The sequence below is a fragment of the Ceratotherium simum genome, chromosome 5, assembly GCF_057802395.1.
Source record: "Ceratotherium simum simum isolate JZ-2026a chromosome 5, ASM5780239v1, whole genome shotgun sequence".
Classification (NCBI taxonomy): Eukaryota; Metazoa; Chordata; class Mammalia; order Perissodactyla; family Rhinocerotidae; genus Ceratotherium; species Ceratotherium simum.
Window position 1 is genome coordinate 1,357,408 of NC_141904.1, and position 17,558 is coordinate 1,374,965.

The 17,558-nt window shown below is 54.4% G+C and overlaps 1 protein-coding gene across 3 annotated transcripts in view; it reads right to left on the bottom strand.

Annotated features, from left to right (window-relative positions):
• Nucleotides 1–17,558, bottom strand: part of ARHGEF26 (Rho guanine nucleotide exchange factor 26) — a 130,135-nt gene that overhangs the window by 25,896 nt on the left and 86,681 nt on the right. For all 3 annotated transcript variants that reach the window (XM_087430368.1, XM_087430367.1, XM_014796587.2), the window contains exon 11: nt 6,301–6,510. In XM_087430368.1, coding sequence (XP_087286494.1) covers nt 6,301–6,510 — 210 coding nt within the window. The remainder of the gene's footprint in view (nt 1–6,300; nt 6,511–17,558) is intronic.

The window sequence follows — 17,558 nt, forward strand, 5'->3', positions numbered from 1 at the left end:
GAGTGCGTCAGAATTACTATTTGCAATTTTATTCCATCCCATTTACTTCCTGCTGTTAAGTCATTCACAGAAGCAGGACCAGCCCAAGGCTCCCTGAGAACAACACCCCTTTATCAGGAACCAGAGCTGGCTGGACGCTGACAGGACCCTCCAGTCACTGGGCTTCCGGGCTTCCGTGAGTTTCTGAGAAGGCTCTCTGCAGACCGACGTGATCAGTACTGTGGGTGGGGGAAGTCTGCGTTCACTCCTGGGCACATCTGGCATCTCATCTCTGCACGCTGGACCCGAATGCACCGGAACCCCATGTGAGCCCGATCTGGGGACGCCCCCGCCGCGGCCCCTGCCCTGCCCTGCCCCTGCAGCTGTCTGTGCCCCATCGTAGAGGAAGGCAGACACGGGGCTCTCTGCTCCGCAGTCCTGAGAGGCCCAGAGCAAACGGAAAGGGCCTGGTAAAAGTCTTCCTTTGTCCTTGTCTGCAAGATAGGCTTTTGTAGTTTCCACAGACTATTGTCTCAGTAACAATAAAATAACTTAAGATCGTTAACAAACAGACGTAGCACAGCATGCACAGCTTGGATGTGCAGCCTAATAAATGTTTACTACATCCTTCACAGCAAAAGTTGAAAAACAAGTGGAATTGAGGGAAAACTTGCCCCAGCAGCACGCAAAGGACGCGAACAGAGACTGAGAGGAAGCGCTAAGTCCCTGCACACGGCTCCTGCCCCTCACCCCGGACACAGGAAGCTCAGGATACTAACTGTGGCCGATCCCAGACGCACGTGTTCGTAAGCGGCTGTGCGCACAGGGAGAAGCGCACGGCCGGGCTGAGGGGGGATCCGCGCAGACCGAGGGGCCAGGGAGCCGGTCAGGAGCTGTCCAGCGGTCCCGGGGACGAGTGACCGTGGCTGTCCCAGGAGGAGGCAGTGGATGCAAACGCGAGGAAGCATGCAGCAGAACCAGCCGAGGGGGACCCACTCAGACCCGGACGCCGCAGAAGCGACACGTGTCTCCCGCCTGGAGCCCTGGAGCGTTAGGGACGGCGGCGGTGGTGGTCCCGACAGGCCGCCTTCCGAAGGGAAAGCGAAGAGGACGGTCGGGCAGGGAAGGAGGACGGACAGACAGCAGGTGGAGAAGGAAGCTCAAAGGGGTCAGCGAGAGCGCCGGACGGCCAGCGCCACTTCCCGCCGTCGGGGCAGAGCAGGAGGAGGACGGGAAGCTGGACGCGGCCCGGGAGCCGCGGCCCCTCCTCCCACGGCGCCGGCCCCCGGGAGGAAGCCACGGGGGGGGGGGGAGGAGCTCAGCCCCCCGCAGCAGCTGCTCAGCCCACCCCACAGCATCCCGGCGCCTCCTTCCCCCCAGCCGCCCGCCCCTCCCGTCCGGAAGCGGCCCTGCGTCTCCGCCCCCTGAGCGCACCGTCCCTCTCTGCGCCCGCGCACCCGGTCCCAGCGTCCCAGGACGCCCCGGCCCACGGCAACGGGACCCCAACTGCTCCCCCGCTGGAACCTCTGCCCCGCTGCAGTCTCCCGGGCACCCCCACGGCTCACGAGGCTCTCCGTCACCGCCTCTCAGGACACCTGCGCAGGAGAACCGGCCCCCGCCCCGTGGACAAGTGTTCCCGGACACACAGCCAACGCGCTCCCGTGAAGCAGTCCCGGCTTCCACGCCGCAGGGACGCCGCCTGCCGCGAGGCTCCGTCTGCTTCCCCACACCAGGCCGGGACGGCGGGGGACCGACGCCGCGGACACGCCGCCGCAGCTGGGTCTGGAGACCCGGCCCGCTCCCTCCCTGGTGCACGCTGGTCTCGCCGCCGCCTCTGTTCAAGCCACGTCTGCCCACACCCACCTCGTCCCTGAGGAGGGCTGCGCTGCTGTGCCTCAGCACGCGGCCCTGCCTGTCCCCACGGGCCGCCTCTGCCTGGTCACAGGGCTCGGTGCAAATGCCACCTCAGAGTCCTCCTCCTGCACGTCTAACCACGGGCGCACGCCGCCGCCCCAGCTCCCAACTTCCCCTCCCATCACACGCCGGGGCCTCCTGTCTCCGCGGCACCTGCCGAGGAGAGATGCTTCCCCCGCGTCCCGCTCCCTGCAGGCCACTGGCCAGGGGACGAGTTCACTGCCACCCCAGGCCGCCCCCAAGGGCAGGACGCACGCAGGCGGAGCTCTGCGTGTGGACGGAAGCCCCGAGGGGTAGGGACCGGGTCTCCACCCTGCTCACGGGGACATCCCCGCGCCCGGAACACCGAGGGGACGCCGGTGCCCAGTAAACCCACGCAGCTCACGGAGCGGGGGGGGCCTCTCTCGGGAAGGCCAGCTGTGCAGGGCAGGAGAGACCGGCGGCCGGGTCAGGAGGAGCAGAGCCCGGGGCAGCGGGCGGGACACAGGGGACAATGCGGCAGCGGGAGGGCCACGGCGGGCGCGCACAACTCCCTGGGGGGACACACGGCGCGCGAGGTCAGAGGGAGACCTGGTGGGGTGCTGCAGATGGCATCCCAGGGGGCGGCAGACAAGCGGAGGAGCAAGGGTGCAAGTTTTCCATGGAAACAGTTCTTGGGGCTGTGCGCTATCTATTCCACATTTCCTTATAAACTATTTCAAACCATATGATGCCCTGAACTGACATCTGAGTTTCCACAAACTTCTTCCTTTTCAGAGTCGATGGACTTTAAAAAAAAAAAAGCACATTTTAGCCATTTCTCACATTTAAGAGCACATTTAATTCCTGGGGGTTCCCTTCCAGACCCACCAGAAGGCCAAGACGGGAGGCAGGGAGGACACCGGCTGGCGGCTTCTCGTAAGAAGAAGAACATCTGTTACCAGACAGAACCAGTTCAGGAGGGTCAGGGTCTGGTCCCGCTGTAACCAGCCTCCCTCCACCCTCTGGGGTCTCCCTGCTCACCCAGGGAAGGCGAGGGGCTGGACAACAGACTATAATCAGGGCCACCGCATATTCTACTGTCCAAACAAGACACTGCTCGAGTCAGGCGGTGCTACCGTTGATTCTGCCAGGACAAGACACCATCTCAATGGGGGAAACCGAGACATGCCGTCACCTTCTCACGCTCCCTTCAGCTCTCCCGGTCTCTCCTCTGGAAGCCCAGGTCCCTCCTGCCCGCTCCGTCGCTGGCTCGGGGCCCACACGCCCCAGATGCTCCCCAGTGTCAGCTCGTCTCCTTCCGTGAGCTGCTCTGCATCCCCACATCACCAGGGCTGCTGGTCTGGCGTCCACAATCCCACCGTCTCGGTGCCCAGCCCAGCACCCACCCACTGCTGATTCCACACTCTGTCCACCCCACTCGCCCTCCACGGACAACAGGATTTCGCAGAAGGTAAACATCTAGGCATGAACCCCATTCCTTTTCAAACCAAAGAACAAGGAGGCAACGGACACACATGACTGGCCTGAAGTTCCACAATTATCAAGGCCTGGGTGGTGGGGAAAACCTGGCTTCTCAACTAGTTTGCTAATGGACCACGTCAACCACATATAACATATAAGACAGAAAACCTAAAAAACGCATACCCACCCAGACATTTCGCAAATCTTAGAAGCAAAGAAAACATTCTACAGAGACCAAAACTCCGACTGCTCAAAACCAGGAGGCGGGAGCCAACCCACCAGTCTCCACGCCCAGCACAGAGCAATCCGCTAGACCTGCAGCAACCTGCCCGTCTCCACGCCCAGCACAGAGCAATCCGCTAGACCTGCAGCAACCTGCCCGTCTCCACGCCCAGCACAGAGCAATCCGCTAGACCTGCAGCAACCTGCCCGTCTCCACGCCCAGCACAGAGCAATCCGCTAGACCTGCAGCAACCTGCCCGTCTCCACGCCCAGCACAGAGCAATCCGCTAGACGTGCAGCAGCCAGCCGCTTTTCCGGGGAAAGTGCATCTTGGCTGTAATGTATTTTCATTCAACACCAATGCTATTTTATGCCTTTTGTGCTTAAAAGCATTTGTCCATTTACTTACGTGTCGGCTGTACTTGGGCTAGACAGGGAGGGGAGTGAGGGAGTCACTCCTGTGCCCAAGAAGACACCTGCCCCTCTGCCCCTTCTGGAATGTTCTCTTGCTGTTAATTAAAGAACTGCACATAGGAGTCACACTCGTGGGTTGGTGGGTGACATAACCAGATCTTCTGAGAACACTTCTGACCCAGGGAACGAACAGCATTCAGTCCACGGCAAGATCAAAGGGACAAGCGTGGACAGACACTGCGAGCGTCCAGGGAAGGACCCAGCCTTGGTGTGGAAGGAACCGGCAAGCGGGTCCACTCCCTCCTCCCGGGTGATCTCAGACACAAGGGGGGGAGACCCCGTAAATCACGGACGAGACAATCGGGGAAAGCCCTGCCATACACTGGCCAGGCCTGAAAGGAGAGGAACAGTCCCTAGACACAGGGAAGGAGAGGCAGCCACCACTAACTAAAAGTGACCAAAGAAAACCCCTAGTTTCTGAGAACTCTCTGGAAGGTCTAGACAAGTACTAATGTCCAAAGTGCTTAAGCCTTCTCATCCTTAAAGTCACGTACAATCCAGAGCTCACACACGACCTTCTTGGTCCAAGAGCAGCTCCCAACAGAGGGCCTCCAGTCTGTCCTCTTGGCCGCGGGGTCTGCCGGCTCTCAGGGTCGAGCACGCCTTCCCTGGGCTGGTCATGGGACTGCCCCTGTGGTCACCCCCACAGACCAACAGGCACCTCGCCCTCCTGGAGTCCAGGCCCCTGAGAATGCAGCAGGATCTCAGCAGTTGAACCGGAGAGCCCGGCCCCCCCCGAAAAAGGCATGTCCCTGTTTTATAAACAAACACATGGGACGAAGCCCCTTTTCTCATCCGTCACCTCTGTTGATGCTCAGGTTCATCTGGAAGGCTCTGCTGGGGCGGTTTCCAAATCTCAAACAGCTTTACATCAACCTGTCCCTCCTGGTTTTCCTCAGCCTCTGACAAGTGGCTTCTGGTGCCAAAAGACATGAGGTGATCATTTAACATTTTCTGTGGCTGCTCTGTGGTTTTCACCTTCTTATGTCTCTCTCTAATGATCCAGAACTCTGTCAAATCCTCCTAAAAGAGGAGACGTCTCTGGGTTTACTTTCCCTAAGATCTGGCTACAGTCATAGGGTTGTGATTCACCAGCTGCTGATCCATCTCCATCACATGGGATCCTCAGCAGAGGCGGGCGGGAGACACGCTAGGAACCCGGAGGACAGAGAATCAGGACTCCTCCTTTCCCTCCACGGCGCCACCTCTGACCCGACACAGCAGCCGCCTGGGGTGACCGCCAAGAGGTTTCCAGTTTCCAGACAAACAAATTGGTCAACTGTCTCTGAATGGACCAGGTCACGAGGGCGGACTCGACAGTTAAGCCCCTGCCCTTCACCCCTCGTGAACGGACCGTGTACCGGCCGCTGCTGAAACTGCAGACACAGACGGGATGACCGTGCAGCCTCACCGAGGACTCCACGTGGGAAAGTGGATTCATCAAGACATTTCCCCAACTGAGCATCTCTTTTGACAGAAACCACTGGACATTTTACTGTCTGGCTGAAGACAGGTAACTGCAAAATGACTTCAATTCCATTATCTAAGAAAACTTGTGGCCTGGACTCAAACTACCAGTTGAGTCAGATTCGTAGGGCTCATGGGTCCTTTTTTTTAATCAATGATAAAATAAAATGATTTTTTTTTTTTTAAGAAATTTACCATTTCTGCTATTCTTTATTTCTTTTTTGTTTTTTTGTGAGGGAGCTCAGCCCTGAGCTAACATCCGTGCTAATCCTCCTCTGTCTGCTGAGGAAGACCAGCTCTGAGCTAACATCTATTGCCAATCCTCCTCCTCTGTTTTTCCCCAAAGCCCCAGTAGATAGTTGTATGTCATAGTTGCACATCCTTCTAGTTGCTATATGTGGGACGCGGCCTCAGCATGGCCGGAAAAGCGGTGCGTCGGTGCGCGCCCGGGATCTGAACCCGGGCCGCCAGTAGCGGAGCGCACGTACCCAACCGCTAAGCCACGGGGCCGGCCCTAAAATGATTGTTAAACCACTCTCTAAGTATAAAAGCACATAAAGACAACGCATCCATCAGGATTCACAGAGACTAAAATAACACCACCCCTCTCTCGAGACATGGAGAGGGTCACAGGGAAGAGACGGAGCGTCCACATGAAGGAGCCACCGTCCCTGCGTGGGCATCCCAGGTGGTCCACAGAAAATCACCCGCAGCTTCGACGCACTGTGCTTAGGGAATCCCATCAGGGTAAGTGGTTAGGGGAGCGAGGGCAGGTGTTCTGAGGCCCCCGCACGGACTTACTGCGTCTCGGCCCCCAGCAGCATCTCCACCTTCTCATTCGCGTGGTTACTAAGGATGGTCAGCGTGAAGAGGTGGCTGGCAGAGCTCTGTCGGGAGTACAGCACGGCAGAGCTGTTCTTCCCCGGGGAGGAATGAGGCTCGTCACTGTCACAAGATTCCACCAGCAGCTGATCTCTCAGGGAATAATCATTGACGCTGTAACTTTCTTCACTGTAAGGAAAAGGTTGAAAACATGTCAATAATTCAGCAGCTAACACTGTGACGTTGTCAGTTTTAAAGACACACTTTAGGGGAGGGGGACAGGAGTGGGGAGGACGGGAGAGAATGATGTATTTTAAAATATAAACTGGAATCTGAATTGTATCTACTGATCATGAATCAACAGAACCCTCCCAAATTAAATCCCGTCATTACTATCTTTCGGTAATATACAAAATTGTGCCTCAGGTATAAAAACAATATGAAAAACAACTATAAGCCACGTAGGTTTCATTTCACATTATCCTAAAACTGTTATAACTCCAGTGAGACACGTGTGCACCATGGTGATGCTCCAGTGGGTACACTCCCCAGTCTCACCTCCGTCCCCAGGACAGAGAGGGGCCCAGACCTCCCCAGGCTCCAGGTAACAGCCTCAGTCCAGCCTCCAACCACCAGGGACGCAAGGAGGGAGAGCCCAGAGGCTGCCTGCTTCTGGCAAGACACCAAGCCCCCTTCTCTCCGGCACGCACAGCCTCACCTGCTGCATCAGGAACCACCACTCTGCTACTGCTTACACCCCAGACCCCAGGATTCTCCACCCCTGGACTCCCCAGAGCACTGTGGACACGCTAACCTGGCCTCACCTCCTGCGCCCTGGGCTGGCTCCTGAACCCATTCCACTGTGTCCCCTGGAAACAAACCTCATTTACAGAATCCAGCAAAATCTCCTACATCCTCACCCTCTTCTCTGAACCCTCCCTTCACCTTCTTGCCCTAACAGAAACTTGGCTCTCCCGAGAGAACGCGGCCTCCCCGGAAGGCTCTCTGCCTGCTAGCTTCTTATTGCTGCTTCTGGACAACGGTCACCTCCTCCTCCCAGAAAGGCCTCCGGTTTGACGCTCATGCCATCAGCCTCCATCTCATCACAGGCAGCTGCAGATGCCCGGATCACTCCCCACCCTCCCTCCAGGTCGGCCGCCGGCTCACGGTCTCTCCAGCATGAGCTCTTCCTGAATGCCCACGCAGTAGGTCTTCCGCCACCCTGGCTTCTCAGAGCCCTACTTCCCTTCTGCAACGACCTGTCCTCTGCCCTCCTGCAGCCAGCTCTCCAGGCCAGACCCTAGACCTGCCACTGCCACCACGGCAACCTCCCTGGAACCCCACGTCAAACACCACTCAGCCAGCACCACCTGCCTCTCCGCCTCCTCTCCTCTCACCTGGACCCCAACGCAGCTTTCACCCACCAGTTCCCACACCTCTGCCCCAACACCTCCCTCCGCCCTAACCCTCCATGTCCTCTCGCTATCACTGAGGAGACCGCCCAGCTTGGACCTCCCGGTCCCTCGTTATGATCCCCCCTGCACACACGCTCGTCTCCCTGGCGAAGCCCAGCCCTGGTCGGATCTCGCTCTCCCTCCGCTCTGCATCTGCACCCTTGAGGCTGAACTCGGGAGAGCACGACAGACCTGTGCTGAATAAACGGACGACCAGGCAATAAATTCTGATACATTCTGGGAACGATGTTGAATGACTACCTTATGTAACAGTACATGCCAATGTCTGAACTCACGGGAGCTAAGAGAAAAGAAACATCTTCGTGTCCAGTCAGCTAGACTAGGAATTTCAGAACAGGCTATTTTGCTCAAGCTTAGAATTTCTTTCATGCAGTGGTGGGTATCTACCCGTCAACCACACCCTTGTAACTCTCCTTGAAAAACTTCACGATCTTTTCTAAAATTTAGTTTCATAGATTTTCCCCTCAAATCCAGCAAGCACAGTTATCATCTATAAAAGCAAAACACTGCCTTCTGACCAGGTCTATTCATTGCTCGGGTGATAATCTGTACTAACCGGACGTGCATGTGGAAGACCACTTCCGGAGCCCTCCTGAGGCTGCCTGCACCACAGCCATCCTCAGGATACGAACAATGTTTCTCACGCCAAAACGAGGCCTCTCCAAGTCCACCAGGTTTTATAAGAGAGGAAGCAGGATAACACACCTTACAAACAAATGGGGTTACGTTTTTAAAGGGCCACGTTTACACTAACAAAGCAGTCAAGTTTGGGCAGAGCAAGGAAAGTTTCTCATGTTGTCTGGATATCTCAGACATGGATTTAACGGCCCAGGACTCGGGATAAAACCAAGAGCAAACAGATAAAAACAAAAGCAAAACCTCAACAACAACAACATCAAAAACGAGAGAAACACAGGATGAGCGAGGGCTTCCTTCTTACCCTTTGGTCCAACTCGCCAGTTAACAAGACGACCTCTTAGTCAAAGACACCTTTTCCAGCTACGAATCATTCTGCTCCAGACAGAGCAGTCCGGCACCGACGCCGTGCCCCGGACAACGACACTGCAGAGGCCCTCTCTGTAGTTCGGGAAACGTGTGTGCTCTAAGGCCGCCACTTGAGATGACCTGAGTTCCGGAGGGTATGGGCATCGAGTGGCTGCCCCACGAGGCAGCCCCGGCAGAAGCCGAGAGCAGGAGTTCACAGGAAACTAACTCAAACTCACACAAGTGAACCCGTCGTCTTTTTTCCTCTTAATTTTCAGAGTTCATCTTTTCCTGTGTTTGCCTAGAAACAAACAATATCAGCTGGTGTGCTTCATCGACGCTTTGGGCCTTTGTCTTTCAGGGGTAATTAGAGACCGAAGAAGTAGACAAATTAAGAGAAATGTTCTTCACTGTTCTCTTGAGTGACGGCACCTGCAACACCACTAGTTAAAGGCGAGGGGACGGGCCGGGTTCATGCCTGTGGCCCCCCCCCCAACGCCATCTGGAGGGTGATCGTGGCACCTTATCCCAGCCGTGTGAGCGCACCTCCCAGCACCCGTTTCCACACGCCTGCACGTCGGTGTCTGAATCTGCCTGAACCCGGAACTTTCCCACAGTTTTCACTTCTGAATCCAAAACAGGACGTGGGAAACACGCTTGCCTTTTTTTACCTGATTCAACAGCAATCATCCACTATCACTGTTGGACCTAGACGTGTAGCTTCTTCCTTACGTAATAATGTTTACAACTTCTTCATATTCTTTTAGTGAATTTAATATAAAAAACTTGATTTCACTTAACAGCAGTGAAGTAAACTGATTATTCGTCCTTGTCAGCTGTTAACTCCAGCCCAAGGGAACAGAAACAGGAAAGCAGCTCAGTCCCGCTGGCGCGTTCGGCTCTCTCCCTCACACGCACACACGCGCACACGCACACTAACACACTCACTCAGTTTCGTTAAGAAACGGTTCAAAATGATGGATTTCCCCCCGGAACCTGCTCACTTCTGCAGGGGAAGCTCGTTCCCCTAACGTCGGCTGCACCCACAGGCTCTCGAGCTGACACAGAGGATGACTCCGTGTTGAAACGTGTACTTATGCAGAGGGAGGGGGAAACCCCAGCCACACGCGGCCTCGGCCCCCTGGCCCCCGACCCCTGCTCCCCGCCCTGCACCGTGGGCACAAAGTAGGCGAAGCTGGGTCGGGGAAGACGCCCTTTCCCGAGGGAAGTGATGCCCATCAGCCTTCCCCGAGTGGGTCTCCCTCACTCACAAACACGAGGCTTACAGTCTCTGAAACAATCTGGATCATGTCATTAGGAAGCTAAATTGCTCAGAAAAAGCCAGATGGAAAAACCACCTTTCCCTCCGGGAGAAGTTTCCCTGCAGACTTCCTCTAATTGTCCACACGCTCCAGGGCACAGCTGCTCCCCAAGCTGCCGCTCCGGGCAGGCCTCCTCTCAAGCCAGCGATGGAGTCCACAGAAGCCTGCTGCCCTGCAGTGTCAACAGTGGTGACACCCACTCCGAGTCCTGACAGCCTCTGCCGAGACAGAGGGAGACCCGGCAGCAGAGAAGAGGACGCGGTGGCCACTGTGCCCTCGGTCATCCCTCCCTCGGGACGGCACTCTGGGTCAGCGGATCAGAGAGACTGTGCACAGCCTAACAGCAAGGCACACCGTTGTGGAGAGCAGCTTTCCTAGACATCGTTAGGGAGCACTTTTAACCTTGTGTCCCTAAATCTCCAAAAAGGGTGGAATTTTTCATAATAGGCACATAGTTATTACTTTCAAATCAGGACAATATTTCACACTGCATACAACACACACATACTTTTAAAATACCGAAACCACATACACATACACATACACACACACACACGCAGTGAGGGTCAGGTGCCCATACCACCCCAGCCCAGGAGCTACTCCGGGGAGGAGGAGATGCGGTGACGACGGACATTTCGGGTTTATCTGCAGTGGTATTTCAGAGTTTTTGTTTAAAAAGGAGAAATCTGACAGTAATGTGGCAAAACGTTAGCACCTGTTCAATGTGCAGGACAGGTATGTTGGTGTCGATCATCTTCTATATACCTGAAATATTTCACAATTCAAGGCAAAAAAATATTTAAGAAATCACAGACACGTAGACATGAAGACGACATCACTCCGGGGTCTGTGGAGGCCCCAGGGTGCAGCCAAAGTGACTACTGGGCAGTGGGATGCCTTCCTGCCCTACAAACACTGATCATCTGGAGAGGACACCACTGACCGAAAATATACTAAAAGGTAAGAGTGAATTCAGTAAAGCGGTTGGGTTAAAAAAAAAGTTTTCCTATTTATGAATGATATTCAGAAAATACAGTGAAAGAAGTCATCTTATTTATAATAACCACAAAACCCATAAAACATTTAGGATTAAACCTAAGTTTCTGCTGTGTGAAGACTGCCCTCAAGCACTTCAGAAGAAGGCCTGAATGGATGGGGGGTTTGATATTATAGAGGTATCAATGCTTCCTAAATCAATATGTAATTTTTTTTTTTTTTTGTGAGGAAGACCGGCTCTGAGCTAACATCTATTGCCAATCCTCCTCCTGTTTTTTTCCCCAAAGCCCCAGTAGATAGTTGTATGTCATAGTTGCACATCATTCTAGTTGCTGTATGTGGGACTCGGCCTCAGCATGGGCTGGACAAGCGGTGCGTCAGTGCGCGCCTGGGATCCGAACCCTCGCTGCCAGTAGGGGAGCGCGCGCACTTAACCGCTATGCCACCTGGCCAGCCCTCGATATGTAATTTTAACACAATCCCGCAAAAATACAAACAGGGTTTTTTGGGGGGCAGGCAGGAGGGGGAACAGTCAAGCTGATTCTAAAATATACAGGAAAATAAACACGTAAGAATGGTCAGAAAGATCGTGAAGCAGAACGGGAGTGAAGCGGCCTCACGACACAGCATGTCGTGAACCCCAGCGGTGCACAGACGGGACGGGGCAGAGCCGACAGACCCAACGGCACAGTGGGCTCACCACTGCCCCAAGGACGTCTGGGAACTTAGTACATGACACAGGTGACGCTTCACATCTGGGGGGAGCTGATGGGTCATCTGGGGAAACACCTGACAAAAGTTTGGATCCCAGTCTCACTCCGTAAAACAGCTATTTCCTTGGCCCCAAGCTCCGCTGTGAAGTCACGAAGACAAGGTGGTGACAGAACAGGTCCTCCTGCTGGGCACAGACCCACCAGGCCGGGGATCGGGGGGCGGGTCCTTTTAAACACCCAACTGCACCATAGGGAGAGCGCCCACCTTCCCTGTGTCGGCGAACATCTCAGGTTCACAGGGATGACCAGGGAAGGAAATGGGCTAGCTGACCACGGTGAGCCTGTAGGACGACAGGAAAGATGGAGACGGGGAAGCGAGGGGAGGGTCCCTGACGCGGAGGCCAGCTTCCCACAACCACGGCTCCTCAGCCCTGACTGTGAGTTGCCTCACCTGCCACCTTGGCGTTCTTCTGGAACTTTCTTAGCCAAAATCTAACAGATGGAAACCCAATCAGCACCTCCAATTCTTCCTTTTATAAAAGAGTTAAATTTAAAAGAAAAGATGCTATGAAGAATTACCCAAAACAAAACACGATTTTCTGCACATATGGTCGAGAGAGGGATGTCTATTCTTCACCTCTCTTTCCACTGGCTTCATTTAAAACATGCGTGAGCTTCCCTGTCCTGAGAACACCTTTCATTGAACCTGCTGGTGCCAGGACAACCTCTCCCGAGCCAGCAGCTGCCTGCGTCTCGTTTCCTCAGGCCTGTGCACACGCCCCTGAACCGCTCCCCAAGGTCCTTGTGGCCCAATGTGACCAGATCCACCAGAGCCACAACCGGGGCCTCCCCGCTCTTCCCAACAGATTCTTGCCAACAGAATTTGGTGACGGCGAGCACCGGGGGCCTCCTGAAACACCATCTCCCTCTGATGAGGCATCTGGGGCACCTCTAAGTCATCCTTCTTCTGGGTCATTCTCCAAGATCCTCCCTGGACCCTGCTGCTCCCCCCCACCCCCGCCCAGGGGTGCTGACTCACGGGGGGCCAGGGTGTGGTAAGATCTAAGGAGGCTCCTCCCACCTTCCTTCCAGACACATGTGAGGATTCTGCAGATTTCAACCTCTCTTCCCCTCCTGAAAACATGATTTCTAAAGCCCCATATTTGATCTCGTAATTAACTGGAATAAAAATACCCCAGTTAAACATCTCTGGCATGGAGAATACCGGATTATACTGCAATTTATTTTCAGTTAAGAGGTCCAAACACTTTTTCACGTGACTGAAGTTGATTTCAATTTTAAACCTTGGTTTTAAAATTATACAAGTTTTTAGTGAAATAATACACAATTTTAAAGTAATAAACTACAGTGTAAGGGGTGAGGGTTCAGTCTCGATGTGGAACGTCCAGTGAGAACCCAGTTCCATCCCTCACACCCTGTGTGGTTCTCAGCAGTGACTGACGCTCTCTGTTTCAGTTTTCTCATCTGTAAAATGGGGATGACAACGCCGACCTCTGTGGATTGTTGTGAGGATTAGATGAGATCATTCATCTGTTATCTTGCTCTTAATGTCTGGCTCACAGCCAGTAATATTACCTATTATTTTTAATTTTCCTCACAGAATATCATGCATTTAAACTGCCTGAGATTTTGCTAAAAGCCTGATAGTTATAGGTGCTTTGCAAATGGGCAAATCTGTCGAGAAATTCATAATTGGGTAAGTGCTCTGACCAGCAAACAAGGCACAATATTTATCCAGAAACTAACTTCAAACGGCCCTGCTCAGTTCCTCAGAATAATTCTGATGACTAACCAGCACGCCACGTGCTCCCAGTCCACCGCTGAGAACACAGCACAGAGCGGAGAGGACAGTCACACTCATTGGTAAGACGAGATCTGCTCTGACTCGCAGTCACCAAAGAAAATGCCCACTACCCACAAGAGGGCCAGAGAGCCCCGCTCCTGTCACCGCAGGTCTCCAGATCCCACTAGCCAGACCCCCCGGCTACCCAGCGACGCCCTGAGCCCACGGTCCTGGACAAAGAGGAGACAAGCAGGCCCAAGAGGCTGCTGGCCCCTCACAGAAGCCTTCGCCCGGCATCATGCCCTGGGGAGCAGGGGGCAGCTGCTTCAGGTGGTAACAAGGCTGCTCCAAATTACCCAGTAACCCCACATTCCAGTCAGGTTTACGTCCTGACTCCCTGAACCAAAGGGAAGAACACATTGAATTCACCTTCTCCAGCCACAAAGCCACAGTGTCCCTAACCAGCTGTGAGGGACATTGCAACAACACCGCGTCCACAAGAGTGTGCGCGTGACTCACATCAACATATGAGGGAGTGAACGTCGGTCAGTTACCCCTCATGCACTTGCCGTCTGACACGGGGTCCCAATGGGGAGGGAGGGGCTTATTCCTCAGGCCACATTCAGAGGCCAGAGAGCCAGGCCTGACCCCAGAGTGCACCTCTACCTTCAGGTGGGGAGCAGTGGCTAAGGGTTGCAAACCATTTTTTTAAACCACAAAATATCCTAGAGGGGCCTGCCCGGTGGCGTAGTGGTTGGGTTCGTGCACTCCACTTTGGCGGCCTGCGGTTCATGGGTTTGGCTCCCAGGCATGGACCTACACACCACTCATCAAGCCCTGCTGTGGTGGCACCCCACATACAAAACAGAGGAAGATGGACACAGATGTTAGCTCAGGGTGAATCTTCCTCAGCAAAAAATATATATATATATTTTGGAAGCAGAAGGGCAATAATGCGATCAGTGCCGAGATCTTTAGACAGAGACACAGTACTAGGAGTGACAATGACACACCGTGTGGATCAGTCACTCAGCAGGAACTAGTCACGGTGTGAAGAGCTCTGTGTGCGTTATCCATTTAAATCTCACAGAAATTCCATGAGGAAGATGAACTATTACACCCATTTTGCAGATGAGAACACGAGCGTTCTGACAGATTGAAGTAAGCTGCCCAAGTCACAGCAGGACCCAAGCCCAGTCCTGTCTGACCCCAGACACGGACGCTGTGCCTGTCCGTCCCGGCAGCTCTCGACACTGAACTTGGTCAACTTCTTAGAGACCAGAGGAGACAGGCACCCTCATCCTCATGGTGTCAGAGGAGTAGAAGGATGTGGGGCGGCCCAAGAAGGAGAGGAGGGAAAGGCAAGGGGTCTCATTCCTCTCCCACCATCTCACCATCGTGAATTTAGAACCCGCTACCACGGCAGCAGAAACCACTACGTTCTCTGCTCCAGGAATAAAAGTGCTCTGAGGCAGGGAGTCTTGCTGCCTTTCCTTCACCCAAGAGACTCGTCAAGTTAACTTCCCGAGGAAGGAGCGCACTCTGCAGAGGAAGAGAGACAATCAGGGGACTTCAGCCTCTCTGATGGGGAGGACCTCAAAGACGGGCCAGCCCAGCCCTGACGCTCTCTCGGGAGCCGGCACGGCTTTAAGCCACTGGGCATTCAAACCACTTGGAAAAATGCAAGTTCTGACTTAAATCCTTGAACTTATGATGATGATCTGGTAGTATTCTATTATAGAAAGCCCTTTTATGAACCCAGAGAATTTGTAAAGTGTCACAGAGTTCAAGTTATGTCAATATACACGATATTTATGGAACCAGGAATCAGGACATGGAAATCTACTGTCTTAAGCATCTGCAGGAAGGAAGCGTTATGAACAGGAAACTCTCTTCCCTACACGCAGATGCGAGATTAGCTGAGGTGGAAGAGAGTTCGAAAGCGCAGCTTGGTCCTGGTTGGAATTTTCTCCGTGACCAAGACAACTATGAAAATACTCGCTTAACAGAACTTGCTTTGGAAAAGGCGTTTATCAAAACAAACAAGGCAGGTGCACATTTCTAGGCTGTTTTTCCCAATGACATTACAGGATGAGGAGGCGAAAATACCCTGGACGATGAAGTCAAGGGTAACGATCACACAGAGACTGCTCAGAGAGGGGGCTCTGGAGTCAGAGGCTCATTAGATCCTGGCTTTGTCGAGAGACCCTGAGACACAAACTTGCTCTCTCGGCATCAGAGGCCTCACCCGTGAGACGGAAACAATGCCCAGCCGCTGTGAGCACAGTGTACATACCCTACGATCCAGGTTCTTCCCACCATCACCACTGTCACTCCTCCTCCAACTGCAGGGAAGCCCCAAACGTCGTGGCGGAGAACTCAGGAAAGGAGGGGAGGACAAATCAGGACGTGCTCACATTTACTGTCACAGATGACGAGACCCGACCGGACCTCAGGTTCTTCGGGTGCCGGGCCCCAAGCCCAGACCAGGCCCATCTCTGTGCCCCACCAAGTGTGCTGCCGGGTGCCCCTGGGCAGGTGAAGAGAAGAGACACCAGCGGGACACTCACAGGAGCCACAGCATATGACTACCACCAGCCAGAGGAAGTGGGTTCTACACGTTCTATCCCTTCTGCCTTCTTTGAAACTAACACCCTCCACGCATCCTAAAGGCCAGGCGCTGGTTCTTTAATGAGCTGTTCCTGTTTCCCAAACTACTCGAATGTCACTGGTGTTCTGTGGAAAAGAGGGCTCCGCACTGGGGCTGTCTACAGCTCACCCCTCTTCTTGTCCCCCCAGCCCATATGCCGGCCCGGGTGCGTCACGGCGAACCCACAACCACACGGCCCTCACGTCCCCCTTGTCACGTGCAGGCCTCCCACCTCCCTGAGAGCCACAAGTCTCGTGAGCCGTGAGACACAAGGAGACTCCTGGGGATGTCTGGGAAAGGCTCTCCTCTGCGGATGAGAAGGAAAGCCGCCTGAGGAAGAGCTGCTCTGGTCAGCCTCCGTCTCTCACTCCTGCCCCCCGACCTGTCACTGAATGAAATGATGATGCCCACCCTGCAGGACCGACTGGGACCACAGAGCCATGTCTGCAGCCACGGAGCCACGTCTGTGACCATGAAACCACATCTGCGTCCATGAAACCATGTCTGTGAGCACGAAACTACGTCAGCGACCACGGAGCCACATCTGCGGCCATGGAGCCACGTCTGCGACCATGAAACCACATCTACGTCCATGAAACCACGTCTGCATCCATGAAACCATGTCTGCGACCATGAAACCATGTCTGTGACCACGAAACTACGTCTGCGACCACGGAGCCACATCTGCGGCCACGGAGCCATGTCTGCGGCCATGGAGCCACATCTGCGACCATGAAACTACATCTGTGACCACGGAGCCACGTGCATGGAAGCAAAAGAGAATAGAGCACAGCGCAGCTGAAGAAGGAAGGGGCCGGGTTACCGGTACCCCCGGCCTGGACCGCCTGCCCTCGTCTTCCTGCAGGAGACAGACCTAGACGCCTGTCGTGTCTGAGCTGCTGTTGTTTGGGGATCCTGTCTCATGAAGCCAAGGCCTTCTGAAGTGACCAGTGAACCTCCTCGAAAGGAATGGAGTCAGCAGGGTCTCCCAAACTCACCTGACTTCGCATGTGTGTGTGTGTGCGTGCGTGCACGTGTGCGTGTGTGTGTGTGTGTGTGCAGGCCTGTGTGTCTGCATCCGCATGTGTGCATGCGTGTGCATGTGTGTGAGGTAACTCAACACCTTTACTGCTTAAACCCTTTGGTGCGAGTACTTGCAGCTCAAACATCAGTTGACACAATAGCACCAAACACAAGCTAACCAGGACCCGCCTCCACAGAGCCCAGTCTGCAAACAGCCCCTGGAGTTTCTCAGACCAAGGCACATGCATTTGGGATGAGTTCACAGGCAGA